Source organism: Carettochelys insculpta, chromosome 7 (assembly GCF_033958435.1).
Source record: "Carettochelys insculpta isolate YL-2023 chromosome 7, ASM3395843v1, whole genome shotgun sequence".
Classification (NCBI taxonomy): Eukaryota; Metazoa; Chordata; order Testudines; family Carettochelyidae; genus Carettochelys; species Carettochelys insculpta.
This window is the reverse complement of record NC_134143.1, coordinates 36,814,888-36,831,399: the sequence shown is the minus strand read 5'-3', so window position 1 is coordinate 36,831,399 and position 16,512 is coordinate 36,814,888. Positions and strand designations below refer to the sequence as shown.

At 43.1% G+C, this 16,512-nt stretch overlaps 1 protein-coding gene across 1 annotated transcript in view; it reads right to left on the bottom strand.

Annotated features, from left to right (window-relative positions):
• The window catches only part of PCDH15 (protocadherin related 15), a 695,579-nt gene that overhangs the window by 375,453 nt on the left and 303,614 nt on the right, over positions 1–16,512 (bottom strand). Inside the window, exon 10 of the mRNA XM_074999591.1 lies at positions 6,296–6,502. Within this exon, the coding sequence (XP_074855692.1) occupies positions 6,296–6,502 (207 nt within the window). The remainder of the gene's footprint in view (positions 1–6,295; positions 6,503–16,512) is intronic.

The following is a 16,512-nucleotide window of genomic DNA, read 5'->3' as shown; positions in this document are numbered from 1 at the left end:
TGTCAGAACTTGAATTTAATTGTGTTTTAACAATAATTCATTAACATTCATTAAATAACACAACTGGGCTACGTCTAGACGTGCACGCTACATCGAAATAAGTTATTTCGATGAATAACGTCTACATGTCCTCCAGGGCTGGCAACGTCGACGTTCAATTTCGACGCTGGGCAGCACCACATCGAAATAGGCACTGCGAGGGAACGTCTACACACCAAAGTAGCACACATCGAAATAAGGGTGCCAGGAACAGCTGCAGACAGGGTCACAGGGCGGACTCAACAGCAAGCTGCTCCCTTAAAGGGCCCCTCCCAGATACAGTTGCACTAAACAACACAAGATACACAGAGCCGACAACTGGTTGCAGACCCTTTGCATGCAGCATGGATCCCCAGCTGCCGCAGCAGCAGCCAGAAGCCCTGGGCTAAGAGCTGCTGCACACGGTGACCATAGAGCCCCGCAGGGGCTGGAGACAGAGTGTCTCTCAACCCCTCAGCTGATGGCCACCATGGCGGACCCCGCTATTTCGATGTTGTGGGACGCAGATCGGCTACAAGTGCCCTACTTCGACGTTCAACTTCGAAGTAGGGTGCCATTCCCATCCCCTCATGGGGTTAGCGACTTCGACGTCTTGTAGCCTAACGTTGATTTCAACTTCGAAATAGCGCCCAACACGTGTAGCCGTGACAGGCGCTATTTCGAAGTTGGTGCCGCTACTTCGAAGTAGAGTGCACGTGTAGACGTGGCCCTGAAGTGTCTACTGTAAGAAAGGGCACAAATTTTAATTGCTAGTCTTTAAACCCCAGTAGTCAAAAGTTAAACATAAAGGATAGAGTAAATGATATAATATCTTTTACTGGACTAACTTTTGTTCAAGAGTGAGACAAGCTTTTAGAGTTCTTCTTTGGGTCTTAGAATGTACTTGCGGCATCATAGTAAATACAACATGGTACAGATAGGTTAGCATAAGTAGTTAATGTGTTTCAAGGGAATGTATTTCACTAAAGATGTAGTGACCCTAAACTTGACTGGCAAAAACGTGTGGTCTTTCCGTTAGACTTCACTGTAATGTAAATTAACATGAATTAATGTTTGCAAACATGACTAAAATTTCAATTGTACACATACCTCATCTGTTGAAGAAAGCAGCTAATAGAGTTTGAAATCTTAGTGTAGACAAGGACTCAACAATAAATTAGTTTTGTATCATATACTGCATATGAAGAATTATTAAGTTTTGGTATTTTAACAAATACATCAGTGTCCAACTTTAAGCAGTTTTGATCCTCACTTTTTGGGATGTGATCAGATAGTATAGCAATGTGTACCATTGTTTTAAAAAAACTTGGGCAGATGGATGAACAAATAGATAAGACTTCAGGTTTTCAAGCCTCCAACTCTCCTATTCCTCTCTGGTCTGTCTAAAATGCTATAGCCAAACCTGTATCAACTTCCCTGCACCCTGATCTTGTAACCCCAGACCTTCAGTCTCCAAAATGGACTTTCTCCTTTTCTCTTACTTAATCTTCAAGATTTTCTTCATCTTAAAAACTCAGTTTCTTTAATTGAGATTCAATTTTGTGCTTCCTCACTTTTCTTTGCTAACTCCGAATTTTATGCCTTCTGTCTTCCTGAATATATTGTAGTTTCTTAACTAATTGCAGACATAGTACCCGTGGTTTTGGTTCTGGCCAAACAAATTCTGTATTATTACATTTTTCCCTCATAATAACAATACAAAATAAAATTAATAAAGCATTGACGGTCACCAAGCAGCTCAAGGTTTCATTTGAACAGGACACTCTATATAGCCTAGACTCATACTTGATCAGAATACCAGGCTTCAAAAATTATCCTTGAAGAACAGTAATTTATATAAAACTGTGATGAAAGAAACCTCAAGCTTCCAAAAGTGTAATTCTTTAAATCTGAAAATATTGTAACCAGTTTGTGAAACCCTAACTTCTCCCAAGTTCTCCTAACTAAATTATATAGTTAATCTTAGCTGATATGCCATTTAGTTCTAGTACATAAATATTTCAAACTAAATTCAGCCCTGACATAAGCAGGTGCAACTTCCTTTAAAGGCACAATGGCTGAATTTAGCACTTTAGACCTACATTTATAGAAGACTAATGTAAGCAAGGTTTTGCTTCACTGGAAGTTGCAACCCCATTTACATTAGGGTTGAAAGATTCAATCACTACTAAGTTATCCAGTCAGTGGAGTAAGACTGACCAAAAGAGATCAGCTTAGTACTTAATCAGACCTGTGATATTCAGAGATTTCCTGAGAATTTGTCTGAACAAAAGCCCATTTTTGTGCCACTTCGGTGTTCATTATATTCAGCTATAGATGCAAATAAATTCACTGGAAGGAACGATCATGATGGGAGCAAATTTTAAGCAAGTATTACAAAACAAGAGCCAAAGACACTTTTTAACTCAGAAAACTATTTCCCTTGAAAACCTGGAAACATTCAGACAGGAAACATAAATGATAAGATATAACCTGTAAATTACCATATCATGATATAAAGCTGTACACAGGAAGAATCAAATGAACCACCACAGCTGAAGTTTCAAACGCTGACAACCAAGGCCATCTCTTAGAGGAGGGACACAAGCCCAAGGCAAAGTGCCCTCGATGCAGGAGCCATTGTCCCCACAGGACCGATGTCCGCTCCACCTCTTCCCCCAGTCCTGCCCTTGCTCCACCCCCAACATGTCTCTTTCCACTTTTGCTCTGACCTCTGTTCCCCTGACCCCCCCAGTAAGGTGAGCTGGGAGATTACTGGGGGCTTGGTGCAGGGTGGCAGCAGGGGCTGCCTCAGCCCTCTTCCACTCACCACAGCAGCAGGAGCTGGACTGACCAGGAAGCCTACTCCACTCTGCAACACAGTCCTCTCCTAGCTTGCTGTGTTCTGCTTCTCTGTGGTGGCCAGAAGTGTAGCACCCTGGGGCAGGGGTACTCTGCTTCCTGCTGCTGTGGTGAAGTGGAATGCATTGGGCTAGGAGAGGGTGGTGAGGCAGATGGACCAGAGCAGGCTTCCAGGCTGCTACAGCTCCCACTGCCATGGGGATTGTGTGAGAGTGACTCCTGCCCACCTACACTAGGGTCCCAGGTAATTCCCTGGTGTTGTAAATTGCTCTCTAGAGAACATGTCCCTGGCCATGGGCTGTGAAGTTTGTCTGCCTTCCACTACCCTTCACCAGATAGCCTCGAGGTATTAAGCATTTTTAAATTAAAAGTTTTATTTTTATTAGCCTAAGAGTATTCCCCATCAATCCGCCTAGGAATAGAATTAAAACATAAAAAGATTTACTTTTAAATTTAATGTTAAAATGGCTATGTAACACAGGTATAATGTAAGGTATAGGAGGTAACCGTTAGGGTTGCCGGTTACTCATAAATATGTATTAGCTAATTAAATATTCATGAGCGTAGGTTTAAATTCTGATGCACGGATTGGACCATTTAGGATGCTCATGAATATGTATACGGAATGTGCATCTTGGTTGCCGGGGCAACACAGGTGCGGACCTGACACCTGCGAGTGTTCAACCAGGTCCGCCCTGGCTCTATAAATTCCAGAGCCCAGCCCCGGCTACCTCAGTCCGCCGGAGGACAGCAGAGGAAGAGGACAGCGGACGGAAGACCCAAAGGACAAAGTTCAGAGCTGGACTTCGCTAGTGGTCGAAGGTTCGACGCGAAGGGCTGAAGCGGACCGCCGTGTCAATCGACGCACCCCAGCCGCCGCGGGACGCAGAAGCCTTTTCGAAGAGCTCCGGCTACGAAGCCTTTTTGAAGAGCTCCTGTCAAGAGGATCCAGTGACTGAACTGAAATCACTGTAAGCCCTCAGAACTTTACCTGAGGCAGGCTCACCGGGCAGACCGCACCGGCCGGTGCCCTGCCTGGTGAGCCGCGCAAGCGGCGGCCTCTGCTGGCCGGCGGCGGAGCCGCTGCCACTTTTTTACCACCGGGGGTTTTTGTTTACCACGCTGGCCTTTTCCCCTGGCCACCTCTTCTTTTCCTACCTTTCCTGTCTGCCTGCCGCGGCTGCCAGAAAAGCGCGCCGTGAGGGCTTCACTTCCTAGCTGCAGCGGAGACCCTCGGGCCCAGTGCCCGGAAAGACAGAACAGGAGGGATAGGTATTTCAACATCGAGCCTCCACACATATTAGGTTAATTAGTTAGTTAATACAAATGGAGTTAGGCTTGATATTTTTCATTTTGTCAATGGTATTGTTGTTGGTAGCAATATGTGTATTGATCCCTTGCTGTTGTTGTTATATGCAAGGTAGATCTGGAAGCAATGTTGTTTAAATAGGCGCCTTAGATTTTGTAACCCTGTTCCCTGGGGCTTTTATTGTAAAGCACAGGAGGCGGTCTAACTGACCTAGCCGTTATATTTTTACATTCACTATAGAAGATTAGTTTAGATTTAATCATTTAGAAGGGATTCAGAACTGTTGCTCCCTCCGCTAGGCAGAGCTCACCTAAGCCGAGGTTGAAGCATTAAGGGGATAACCTGTAATCAGGAAAACCCCAATTTACACTTATACATATAAATAGGAAGATAATTAAGGGGATAACCCATTAGAGGGAAAACCCCATTATACAAACCCCTGCAGGGCAGTAAAAGACCTTGGGCATTGTCAATAAGACCTGGGGCGGCCTTAGGAGGCATAGTATCCTATTTAAATTAGACTGAGGAGTCTGTACCTACATTTATTAATTGTATTCACTTATTTAAAGTCCTAAGGTAGTAGTCCGTGTGCTACTTCTGGAGGTCCCGTCTGCCTGGCCAGCAGGGGCAACCTCACTTAGGCAATTAATATACCCATCTGTTCCCCTAGGAGGCTGGGCCTGGGGTAGAATACCGGCCACTCTCTAAAAAGAGGAACGGGTGCTGAAGGGGGCGGGTGCCCCAAGTAAAGGGAATACTGTATAGTCCAGTACCTCCTGGAACAAGGCAGTAAAGGGACTCCCATATTAGGGGGAATGACATAGGCGGCTTCCAGGAGGCATCGTATTGTAATCCTTTTAAACCAAACTTCCCATAATTTGGGCGTTGGGACGCTAAGGTAAAGGGAAGCCAATGTAGTCTTGTTAATTATATTGTAGTCCCTTCAGACTAAAATATCCCACATGTTTACTGGAAGCCCGTTACCAGTATAAACAACCTGGCATATTTACTTAGACACATATTTACTGGAAGCCCGTTACCAGTATAAACAACCTGGCACATATATTAAAATAATACATATAAACCATAATATACATATAAACATACATACATATATCGTTAGTAGGAATATCTATATGCAGTTCTGATTTATTTTCCCTTACAGCATACGAGGAAGAGCACCACGTTGTGCAGCCCTTTGGACTCAAAGTAAGTTAAGAGGGTCTAGAATAGAATTGACAACAGTATACAGACTAAGGGCTACTAGTCCGTTGGGTCCCAAATCCTGTGCTAGACTCAGCGACTAGGGGAATAAATAGTTGTAGGTTTAGAATACCTCAAATATAGATTAAAAGCAAGTATAAATAGGAAGGAAAGCATTATAAGATAAAAACAAATCGGCTCTTGTTAAATAAAATCTTTTTGTGGACAGTTGATCACTGGTCTGTCGTCCTTCCTTGGGAACAACGCAGCTCAGCCACACACCCTGTACAACCCCACTGGACTAGGTCCCGTTGACATCGATCCAGGTTGCGGGGTAAAACCTGAGGCGGTGCTTGGTTGCTGGTGGGAAGACCTAGGCAGCCTTATAGGCCTTTTGGTTGCCTCTGAGCTGACCACTGCAGCCTCGCCTTGCACCTGCCGGGCATCGTTACCTGGGACCCATCCACAAGGTAGTTGAGGGAGTTGTCACAGGACACTCCTCCCAAAGCGTGTGACTTGGTACGGCCACCCCAACCATCCTATATATGGGACAGCTCTGTGAAACCAGCTCTACTCACAATAGAGTACTCATGAAAAAGCTACACATCAAGATTATTTGCAGAAATGATTCTGCAAACACTTTCAAATGGTGAACAATTTTTTTCTTTAAACCATTCAATACTAAGGGGTTATTCAAATTCATTGACTAAATTACTTGCTATATTATAAATAAGTGAATAAACAAAAAATCTGCACAGCTGTATATGGTATACTGTTTATAAATGATAATTTACTCAGAATTTATAGGCTCACAATGTTTTACCTTGTTTAAAAATGGACATTTCTAAGGCTCCATAAAAACTTTAAAAACACAAAAGGATGGTCCAGTAAAAAGAAACACACCTCTTCTACATCATTGTCCAAAGCTCTGATCTGTAGTGGAGAAGTCAAATTCTGGTTGTCGGAGATGGTTGTGCCCACTGGGGAGGATTCCAGAATAAACCCCTTGTACAGAGATTCTGTGAAGTAAGGCTTCTGATTGTTCTCATCCAGGACTTCAATATGTAAATTGGCAAAGGCAGGAAGTGGATGACCATTGTCTTGTTCTGCCTAAAAAGACACAAGCTTGATTGGCTGTGGATTCTTTCTATATAGTTTATTAACTTGTTTATGTGGTATATCGTTGCAACCGCTCAAGTACGAGTAGTTGGTAACTAGTTCTGGTTTACTTTCAAGGGTAACAAATCTGTCACACAGATAAACAATATTTAGTGTTTTTCTGTTTATTTTGAAACACCTTATTAGAAAAAAGACATATACTAGATACAGAGTTAAATAGCACTGCAGACACTATAGGTTTAATTATGATGCCCACTGATTTTAATACCTATAGAAAAACACAAGACTTGTACAGTGTTAGTAAATGACCTGGTTTAGTAGATCAGTGGTTATGAAAAATCTATCACAATGACAGAGGAACCACATGCTTCTGCATAAATTGGCCAATATAATTACCACCTAGGCCAGTGCTCCTCAACAGGTGTGCCAAGTGACGCTTAGTGTGCCTCAGAGCCACGTGCCATGGAGTGCCGTCTACCACTGTGCATGTGCCTCACTGCTTTGTGGCAAAAGTGCATGGCAGCAGTGGCTCTGGTGAGTTGTCAGCATTGAGTTGTGTGGTGGAGGGGGCAGGGTTGGGGGATGCCTACCTCTGGGAGAGGGGAGGGGGACTGCATTAGAGCAGGGGGCTGGGGGCTCCTGTTTCTGGAGTGGGGGTTGGGTTAGAGTGGGGGGCTGGGGATGCCTAGCTCTGGGGTGGGGGACTAGATTATATATACTGGCTGCGCAGTGAAATTATAATGAGTGCTGAAGTTGTGCCATGAGGCGATAAAGGTTGCTGAGCCCTGACTTAGACTAAAGTCCCTGTCAATGAAATGATATTTACTGGAAGATAGAGAATTTGCCTTTAGGCTTCCAAAAGTAGTTACAGATTCTTACTACTTTCTGCAGAAAACTTGGATGGGATATTGCCCTGAGATACACTATGCTGAATAATTTTCCAATATTTGTCTTCACTTTTATTCTTATTTTTGTTACCCACTTTCAAGTGTTAACAAAAAAGACAACACATTCCACTGTCAAGAAGTTTAACTAGTAGATTTTATAGACTGATATAATATCCATGTATGTTCAAGAGAATACAAGATAAATGCCATTTATTTGCAACAATAGCTGGAAAGCCCATTGTAAATTACTAAATTTTTGAAAATTACCAAGCAAGTGACCCATTAAAAACAGACATGGAAAGTATAGTACACAAAACACATTTTTTTCCTTTGAAATGTGTAGTTAATTTTAATTATAGCACAGCGTGAGAATATGAAATTGCATCATAGCACTGTGTTTTTATACATCTGCTGAGTAGTGGGAAGTGCACTGTTTAGTGAAAAAGAAAAACAGTCCTGTAGCATGCAGGACTCCGATCTGTCAGAACTAAAACAAAACATTCTATAAAACACATAGACATTTAGCTCACTCTGGTGCTTCCCAAGATTCTGGTAACATTTTGTTCACAATGTACATGCTAAAAAGCTAATTAGATATCATATGTACCACCATCTCTTTTCCACTGATATTGGTTGACAATTTTGTGTGCAGATAAACAACATACAAATTAAAATAGTGCAAATATACAACCAAAATGACCACAATATTCAGTTTTTCAAATGACACCCATTGCCCTGGTACCTCCTTCAGGATATCTGCAATACACTGGTTTTTAATTCAATAAAAGCATCCTCCTGACTCCCGCCAAACTCCAAAAAAAAAAAAATTCCTATACCAAATATAACTATACTGAGTAAAAGAATGCTGTAACAGATACAAACAGTAGAGTGATGAGGAAGATGAACAGAGTTTGGAGTAAAGAGAAAAATTACGTGTAGATACTATGGTTGTATGTACACTAGTAAGTTATTTTGGGGGAAAAAGGGGGGCTTTTTCTCAAAGAAACCGTGGAGTGGCTACTCACAAAATGCACTCTTTCAAACTGAGATTAACAGAACACAGCACTTTTTCCAGCATCTCTCTTCCTCTCCCAGATGAAGAAGAGCTCCTTTTTCTGAAAGATTCTTTCAAAAAAAGCATGTGTAGACACTCTGTGGCCTCTTCTTTTGAAAGAGGAGTCTCCCTGGTGCTGGATTTTTCGATCCCTGGCCTGTTCTCTGAAAGAGTGGGGCTGTGTGCGTGCTCTCTATCGAAAGAGTGGATCTATCTTTCAATCCACTTTTTTGTGCTTGGATGTGCTCTCTCAAAAGAAGGTTCTTTTCAGAAAAGGTCTTCCAGAGGAACTTCTTTTGAAAGATCGCTGTATTGTAGATGGAGCCAACTACAGTTACATTGCTCAAAATGAAAAAAGAAACCTGTTCAAAAACGCATAAGAAACACATTCAGAGCACAAATTTACTTAGGAAAATTCTCCACTCCACATGTGTCAACTATTAGTGAGAAGCTAGAAATAGTGACAACAATATACATTAACAAAAACACCCCAAACTGTACCTACTTTTATTTAACTATTTTAACTCGCAAATATAGAGCCAGATATTGTAACTGGATCCAGGCAGGTAGAACTCAGAATGCCAGAAATTAGTCTGTTTGCATGCAGGGCTTTACATAAAGCAGCTCTTATCCAGGTCACACAGAAATCAATGAGAAATTTGCTAACATCTTTATTGGACCCAAGATTTCACCAAACTGCAGGACCAGAGCCATTTTTATTTATCTGTTGTGTTCTCCAGGCCTATGGTATACAGCAAAGCAATATTACTTTTCTCTTTTAAAAAAAAATAAACTATAATTCATTCTGAGGGCATGGTGGAGACACTGTCAGGAATCCTGTTGGCTATCTTGGGAAATACGTCTGTGTTCTATTTTGGTTATGTCTCACCCCCATCGATTTTGCTCTAGGGACCCAAATCATTCCAAGGACCAGAGCATCCTCTTTAGGACACAGCCCTTTGGCTGTGCCACATTTCTCCAGGAGGGGTGCACAGAATATACCAAATTCTAATGGGGTGCTGTTGCCACTGCGAAGAGTGCCTGGACCCAACATCTGGCCAGTTTCTCAGTGCCAAGAGGATGCAGGGAACTCAGGCCTTTCAATACACAGGGTCACAAGCCAAGAGACCCTCTACATGGCCACAACTTGCTGCATCCACTCTGAATCCTCTGTAGATCTTCCTGGGCTACTTCTACACTTCCTTTTTGTCTGCAAATCCAGCAGCCCATGAGGAGTTGCCTGTAGCTCACCAGGTCTCTGCCTGAAAACAATCAGTCCAGGGTTCTTGCTGCCATCAGCCTGCATGGCAGCCAGTCCTCCTCCAACCTCAAGCTTCAGCTTCCAATAAAAATGAAACTGCTCTGGACCCCTGAAGAAACTCTACATCCCTTTTATATGTGTCTGCCCTGTCCTGGTTGGCTGCTCCATGTTGGCTGCTTCCAGGCAGTCTCCTTAGGGCTTTTTTTAACTCCTTGGAGCCCAGTGTGGAGTAAGCACCCCATCACAGTCATCTAAATTAAAACAAAATATAACACAGAAAAATAATAAAAACTGAAATAAATCAGGTGCCAATTTACAACATGCAGGAGAAGTGGTGCTTTTTCCTAGCACCCAACTGATGTTAATAGGAATCAGTATGGGAAGAGCAGTCTGTGTAAATTGCAGAACTGGGATCTTAACCATTATAGTTACGAGAGTCTAAGGCTATATCTACACTAGCCAAAAACTTAGAAATAGCCATGCAAATGGCCATTTCGAAGTTTACTAATGAAGCGCTGAAATACATATTCAGCACCTCATTAGCATGCGGGCGGCTGCAGCACTTCGAAATTGACGCGGCTCGCTACAGCGCGGCTTGTCCAGATGGGGCTCCTTTTCAAAAGGACCCCGGCAATTTCAAAGTCCCCTTATTCCTATGAGCAGATGGGAATAAGCGGACTTCGAAGTAGCTGGGGTCCTTTCGAAAAGGAGCCCCGTCTAGATGAGCTGCGTCAATTTTGAAGTGCCGCAGCTGCCCGCATGCTAATGAGGTGCTGTATATGTATTTCAGTGCTTCATTAGTAAACTTCAAAACGGCCATTTGTGTGGCCATTTCGAAGTTTCTGGCTAGTGTAGACACGGCATAAAAGTCTTAATTTCCTACATTCCATTTGTTAGCGAGGCAGTTAAAATAATAGGAAAAATCATGGCTGCATTAAAGTTAGTGGGAATTATGTTATTGATCTCAGTGGGGTCAGAATTTCACCCTGTACATACATTCCATCTTGTGCTAACTGGAATAGTATTGCATACAGTGCTGGAAAATATTCCATGAGATTTCAAGGTAGTTAATGGTCTTACTATTTTATAGATTTCAAAGTTGACAAATAAATTACATTTTGATTAGACTGAGGGGCAACACATTTAACAAAAAAACAACTAGTCCAAATCCTATAGTTCCTACCCAGATAAAATCCTCATCTGGGACAATGGAAGATACTAGGGAGCAAAGCTGATATTGTTCAGATGACTATGGTAGAAACACATAATACTTGACAGAAACACCTTTTAAACAACTATCAAGAACTCACTATACTGTAAGTAAATATGCATTGTATTTTTCTCTCCTATGCCAGATTTGCACATATTATTGCTTTCCAGTTCCAGTATCTTAAAATTATGGCCAGAGGTTAAAATTTACTGCAGAGCAGTTTTACACAGTACTAGTTTTGATTGACATAGCTTTTTTGTATAATCTGGAATCCTTTGGAATAGGAATAAGAAAAAACATTTAAAAAGTGAAGGGAAAAAAACCCTGTTTTCTACTGTTCTCCACACTATATCTGCATCTACATGGACTCTGCCTTTTAGAAGGGGTATGTGCACGAACGAGATCAGAAATGCAAATGAGGCACAGATTTAAGTATGTCACACCTCATTTGCATACTCCCATGTGGTCTGGCTTCCTTAAGAGTTACGTCTAGAAGCCAGATCATGTGGGAATATGCCTCATTTGCATTTCTGATCTCACTTATTTGTATGTCCCTTCTGAAAGGGAGGGGCACTGTAGATGGAGGTTTTGTGTATGCATCATTAGGAATGGATCTAATACTTGTAATCACTTCCCTACAAGCACTGCAAAACTCCCTCACCTTGACATGTGCTACTTAAAGAGAAAGAGTATTGAGAACCTGAACAGAAGTCTTATATTTAATGTAAAATTTTCCAATAAAAATGTAACCAGAATAAAATCAGGAGGGGACTGAGGAGCAGGGAGCTTAATTTTTTGCCTTTTGGTTTCTAGCTATAGTCCAGGAGTAGTGAGAGTACTGGCTGTTTTTCCTTTCTACATTTTTACTCATAAAAAGTCCACAAAGGAATTGAGTTGCTTTCTTTGATGAGAGATGCTTTTAACCCAAATAATTAAGTGTAATTAGAACGGAACATATAGGCTATGTCTACTTTACAGAGGTCTTCCAAAAGAAGCACTTCTGGAAGATCTCTTCCAAAAGAACTTCCTTCAAAAGAATGCTTCCACACACAAAAAAGAGTGATCTGCTCTTTCAAAAGAGAGCATCCACACAGCCCCCACTCTTTCGAAAGAACAGACTGGGGTCAAAAAATCAGGCCCAATGAAAACTAGTATTTTGAAGGAAAAAAAGGGGGGGGCACTGCGGAGCATCTACACATTTTCTTCCTGAAATGGGAAAGGAAGAGTGATTTCAAAAGGAGGGCCTCATTCTTTCAATTTATATTCGAAAGAACACTTTTTGTGTGGAGCCACTCCATTGGATCTTTCAGGAGTCCCCTTCTTTTGAAAACTCTTTAGAAAGAACTTGCTAGTGTAGATGCAGCCATAGAGTAAAGTTATTTTCTCATAGTTATATTTTTCACTAAATATCACTCTCAAAATCTCAATACTATTTTCCATCATTATAAGTTGGACATTCAATTAACATACGGAATTAGAGCTGACCACAAACTAAGAGTATTTGCACACAGATTGACAAAAATGGCTACCTGTGTGTTTAGACAAACCAACTACTTTGAAACTGTACTAATATATGACACTATTTCAGTTCTTAATAAAATACATCTTTTAAAAAGTAGTTTCTTCAAATAGTTTTTAATTAATTCATTTCAGCACACTTAGCATGTTTTTTGCTAGCAACTGTGCACAACTGAATTATTAAGTTTAGGAAGCAGTAATGTTTGCAGAAATAGAATTTTTAAGTCATACTCTCAAGTGCTCATGGAAACTAAATATTGAATCCTTAATAAAGACTGTATGTGATCAATTCAAATACTTGAATGCTTGGAAAGTGTATTGGATATTTTTAATACAAGTACATCTAAAGACATCACCATATGCTACTGCTTATTCCATAAGCAGAAAGAAGAGAATAATTTAGTCAATATGAATAATTCAATCAGCTCTAAATATATGCTATAGGTTGCATCCTCAGGACCTGAGCCTTTGTGTATGAGAGAATTTGCCAGACCAGGATAGGTCAGGCCACTCTGAGACACCTGCTCCAGCCAGTAGGGCTCCTTGCACCCAATGACTCCCTGTTCAGGACTGGCAGCAGCTCTGTGCCCTGGCCGCTGGGGCTCCCCACCCAAGGTTCAGCAGAAGCTCCATGCTCACAGACTCTGGGACTGCCAACCTGGGGCCAGCAGATATTTTGCATCCTGGGCTGGTGGTGGCTCTGCTCCCAGCCAGTAGAGGCGGCCTGCCACATTCTATGATCCCCCAGTCTATAGCAATCTCTGTGAATGGGGCTCCCTGGTGAATCAACATCCATGGTCCTGCCATACCATGGACTCTACTGGACCAGAAAGCCCTGAACAAAAGAGGTTTAAGCTGTTGACCAAAAAACAGGTTTTGAATACTTATTCCCTGGGTGAATCTGGCCTTTATATTAAGCATTTGTCTCAGGAAACTGAGTCAGAGATAAAGATGTAATATTGCGAGATTATGCAAATTTTCCAGATTTATGTTTTAAAACAATTCTGAGTTATAACTTAATTTTAGCTATGTTTGCAGCTCTTTTCATGATGAATATATGGACCAGTTTCTGTTCACAGGGATGCTGACAATATATATTTGCTTATGAACAAGGGCATTTATTTACGGAAATAATTATTTATTATTAACTAAGCTATTCTCATGTTTTAAAAATTCTCTTATCCAAGTAAGAACCAGAAATACTCTATGACTTTGCTATCCAGTCACACAAAGAATAATGAATAATCAAAATACTCTGGAGATAAATCCAAAGGTTGTAATTTATTTCAATAAAATGACTTGACAAAGAATTACAAATAAAAAAATCAAACTAACTGTGATGTCCTTATAGATATTTTATGAATACGAGACAAGAAAAAATTCACACTATCAATTATTTATCTGGAAAAGTTTGAACAATGTTAATATATACTTTTAGTCTACAATGCCATACTAAATTTCTTTGGAGGTATCCATGTAGCTTCTAAGGTTTCAACTTTAATTTAGAAATATGTAGTTACACAAAACGTTTGTTTCAGACACTCAGAACTGTTAGTAAAAAGAAATCTCAAAACAAGTTAATTATCCTCATGTTTCCTTACAACTGCCCCTCCAAAAAAACCTAGCAACTCTGATTTCGTTGTTTCTCAATCCGAAGTGTTTGCTTGCTTGATTTTCGCTTTGGGTAGCTACATTCGGTAAGTTTTTAAAGCATTTGTTCATGCTTTATTTGATTACACTCTAGGTGGGCAATCAGGGAATGCCAGTCGGCTGGAAACTATGTGCATTACAACGCAATCGCTGTGGAGCTGCAATCCATTCCCAGGTTGTAGTCCACTCAGTTCCTGAAAACCATGGTGTTATAACAGACTTTTGTAAACTATACTTTCCAAGGATAAAATCAAGCATTCTGTTTATAGAACTTGTTGTCACAAGCAAATGAATCCTATGAATAATTCCTATTACATTAATATCAGGGGAAATTTTCATGTTATTGATTGTAGATGAGATTATATTTGTAAGTCTAAATATGTTATTATCTAGTTTCTTTGGAGTATACATTCTGAACATTTAGGCTGTGTTTACACTATAGCGATCGGTCGATAGAAGGTACTGTTGGGAGAAATCACCTGACAGAACCCCTGTCAACAGAATGTGTCTACATCTAATAGAGACTTGTTCTGTGGACACACTGTTGACAGAGAATGTGCACACCCCCAGATGGCTCTGTTGACACAATGGGCCCCAGTAGACAGGCTCACATGGACACCTAGCCCTTCCTGGGGCAACATCTCTGTGTACCCTTAAAACCCACTCTAACCCCCTGCCCAGCCCTACTCCCTGCCCATGATGAGGCTTGCATATCTCCTGGAGGTGCAGGGAGCTCTAGCTTTACTGTCTAGTTACACGCCTGGATGTGGGGGAGTACAATGTACCCCAAGTTGTGGGGCATACTGCACCTTTCACAACCTTGTGGAGGGGAGGGAGGAGGCTTTGCTCCCACCAGGGGGTGGGGGACACCCATCGTCTGCACCGATGAAAAGGCAGGGCACAGCCCCCATCCACCAGGCCCATTGAGATGGGCTGCAGATCCAGGAGGCCCTGAGAGAGAGATTCTCGCAGGGACCCCAAAACTCTCCCAAACCTGCCCCACCAGGGCCTTCATTTGCCCACCCACCCTTCTACAGTCCATCCTCGATAACAAGGGAGCAAATAAACCTTTACTTTGTAGTGAATGAATGTGTGTGAGAACCAGAATATGAACAAGAACTATTGACAAAGTGCAGTGGTGCTGAACTATGTACATTGTGCTTGGGGCTTGGGACAGGGAGTGGGAAAGCATCCATTGTTGGCTAGCGGGGCATGGGACAGGGAGTTGGGTTGAGGCCATTGGCACAGGGAGGCATGGACAGGAGGGGCTGTGGCAGGGCCTGGCTCAGCAGCGGAGGTCTGGGGGCAGGGGATTGGTCTTGGTGGAAGTGGGGGTACCTGAGAGGCAGGGGCGCAGATGAGGACAGGGGTGCAGCTGAGGACAGGATCCATTGGGCAAGATCCAGGACAGCTGGGGTGGGAGGTCTGGTGGGGAAATCCAGCAAGGGCAGAGGAAGTAGGGGCAGCAAGGGGAGAGGGAGTGAGGGGTATGGGTGGCTGGTCCAGCTTGTCCTACCAGGCAGTGGTGACAGTGCCTAGGTGGGACATCAGCTGGTCCCACATCCACACCTGCCACTCCTACTCCCTTGTCCACTGCAACTCATAAGCCATCTGTCCCCAGGTCCACCCATGTCACAGTGGGGCTCTGATGCATTCCAGCACCAGTGTTCGTGTTGGCATGCCTGGCACTGGCTCCAGCTCCTCCAAAGGGCTGCCTGGCCCTGCTGGAGAGGTGGGGCTTGCCCAGCCCTCCAGCTGTCCAGCTGGAAGGGATACAAGAAGGAAAGACAGTGAGTCCTTCCTGCTGCGTGGCTCTGGGGCCCTCCCTCGCCCGCACACATGCAGCTTGAGGTGCTGTACATGGGTGCGGGTGCTGCCTGCATCCTGTAGGCACACCCACAAGAATAGTCCGCAGTCCCCAGTAGTTTGTCTGGTGTGGGGCCCAGGCCTGTGTGGCTGTCCCTCTCCCAGCTATGCCGGGGGAGGTAGGCCCCCCTCTCCTAGGCTCTGGGGCTCTTGCAGCCTCCCATGGGGCTGTCAGTGGGCCAGTGCCCATGCCCTTAGGTGCTGGGCTTGCAGGGTGGTATCCTGCCCAAGCCAGACTGGTGGGGATCGTGCATGCCCCATCCTCACCCACCCTGCCTTGCCCTTGGGGGACCCAACTCCAAGCTGTTGACTGGGGTACCCTCACTGGCCTGGGATGCAGTGTCACCCTCATCCTCAGCCTCAGTCCCAGGCTACTGCTCCTCTGGGTGGGACTCCAGCTCTGGGGGGAGGGGAGGTCCTCCTTGGATGTGTCGAGAGAGCTTGAAGCAGGAGAGGTGCCTTTCTCCCAGAGCAGCTAATGCGGCTCCCAGTAGTATGGGCAGCTGGTTCATCATGCCCCCGTCCAGCAGACAGCATCCTGGGCCTGGGTATACC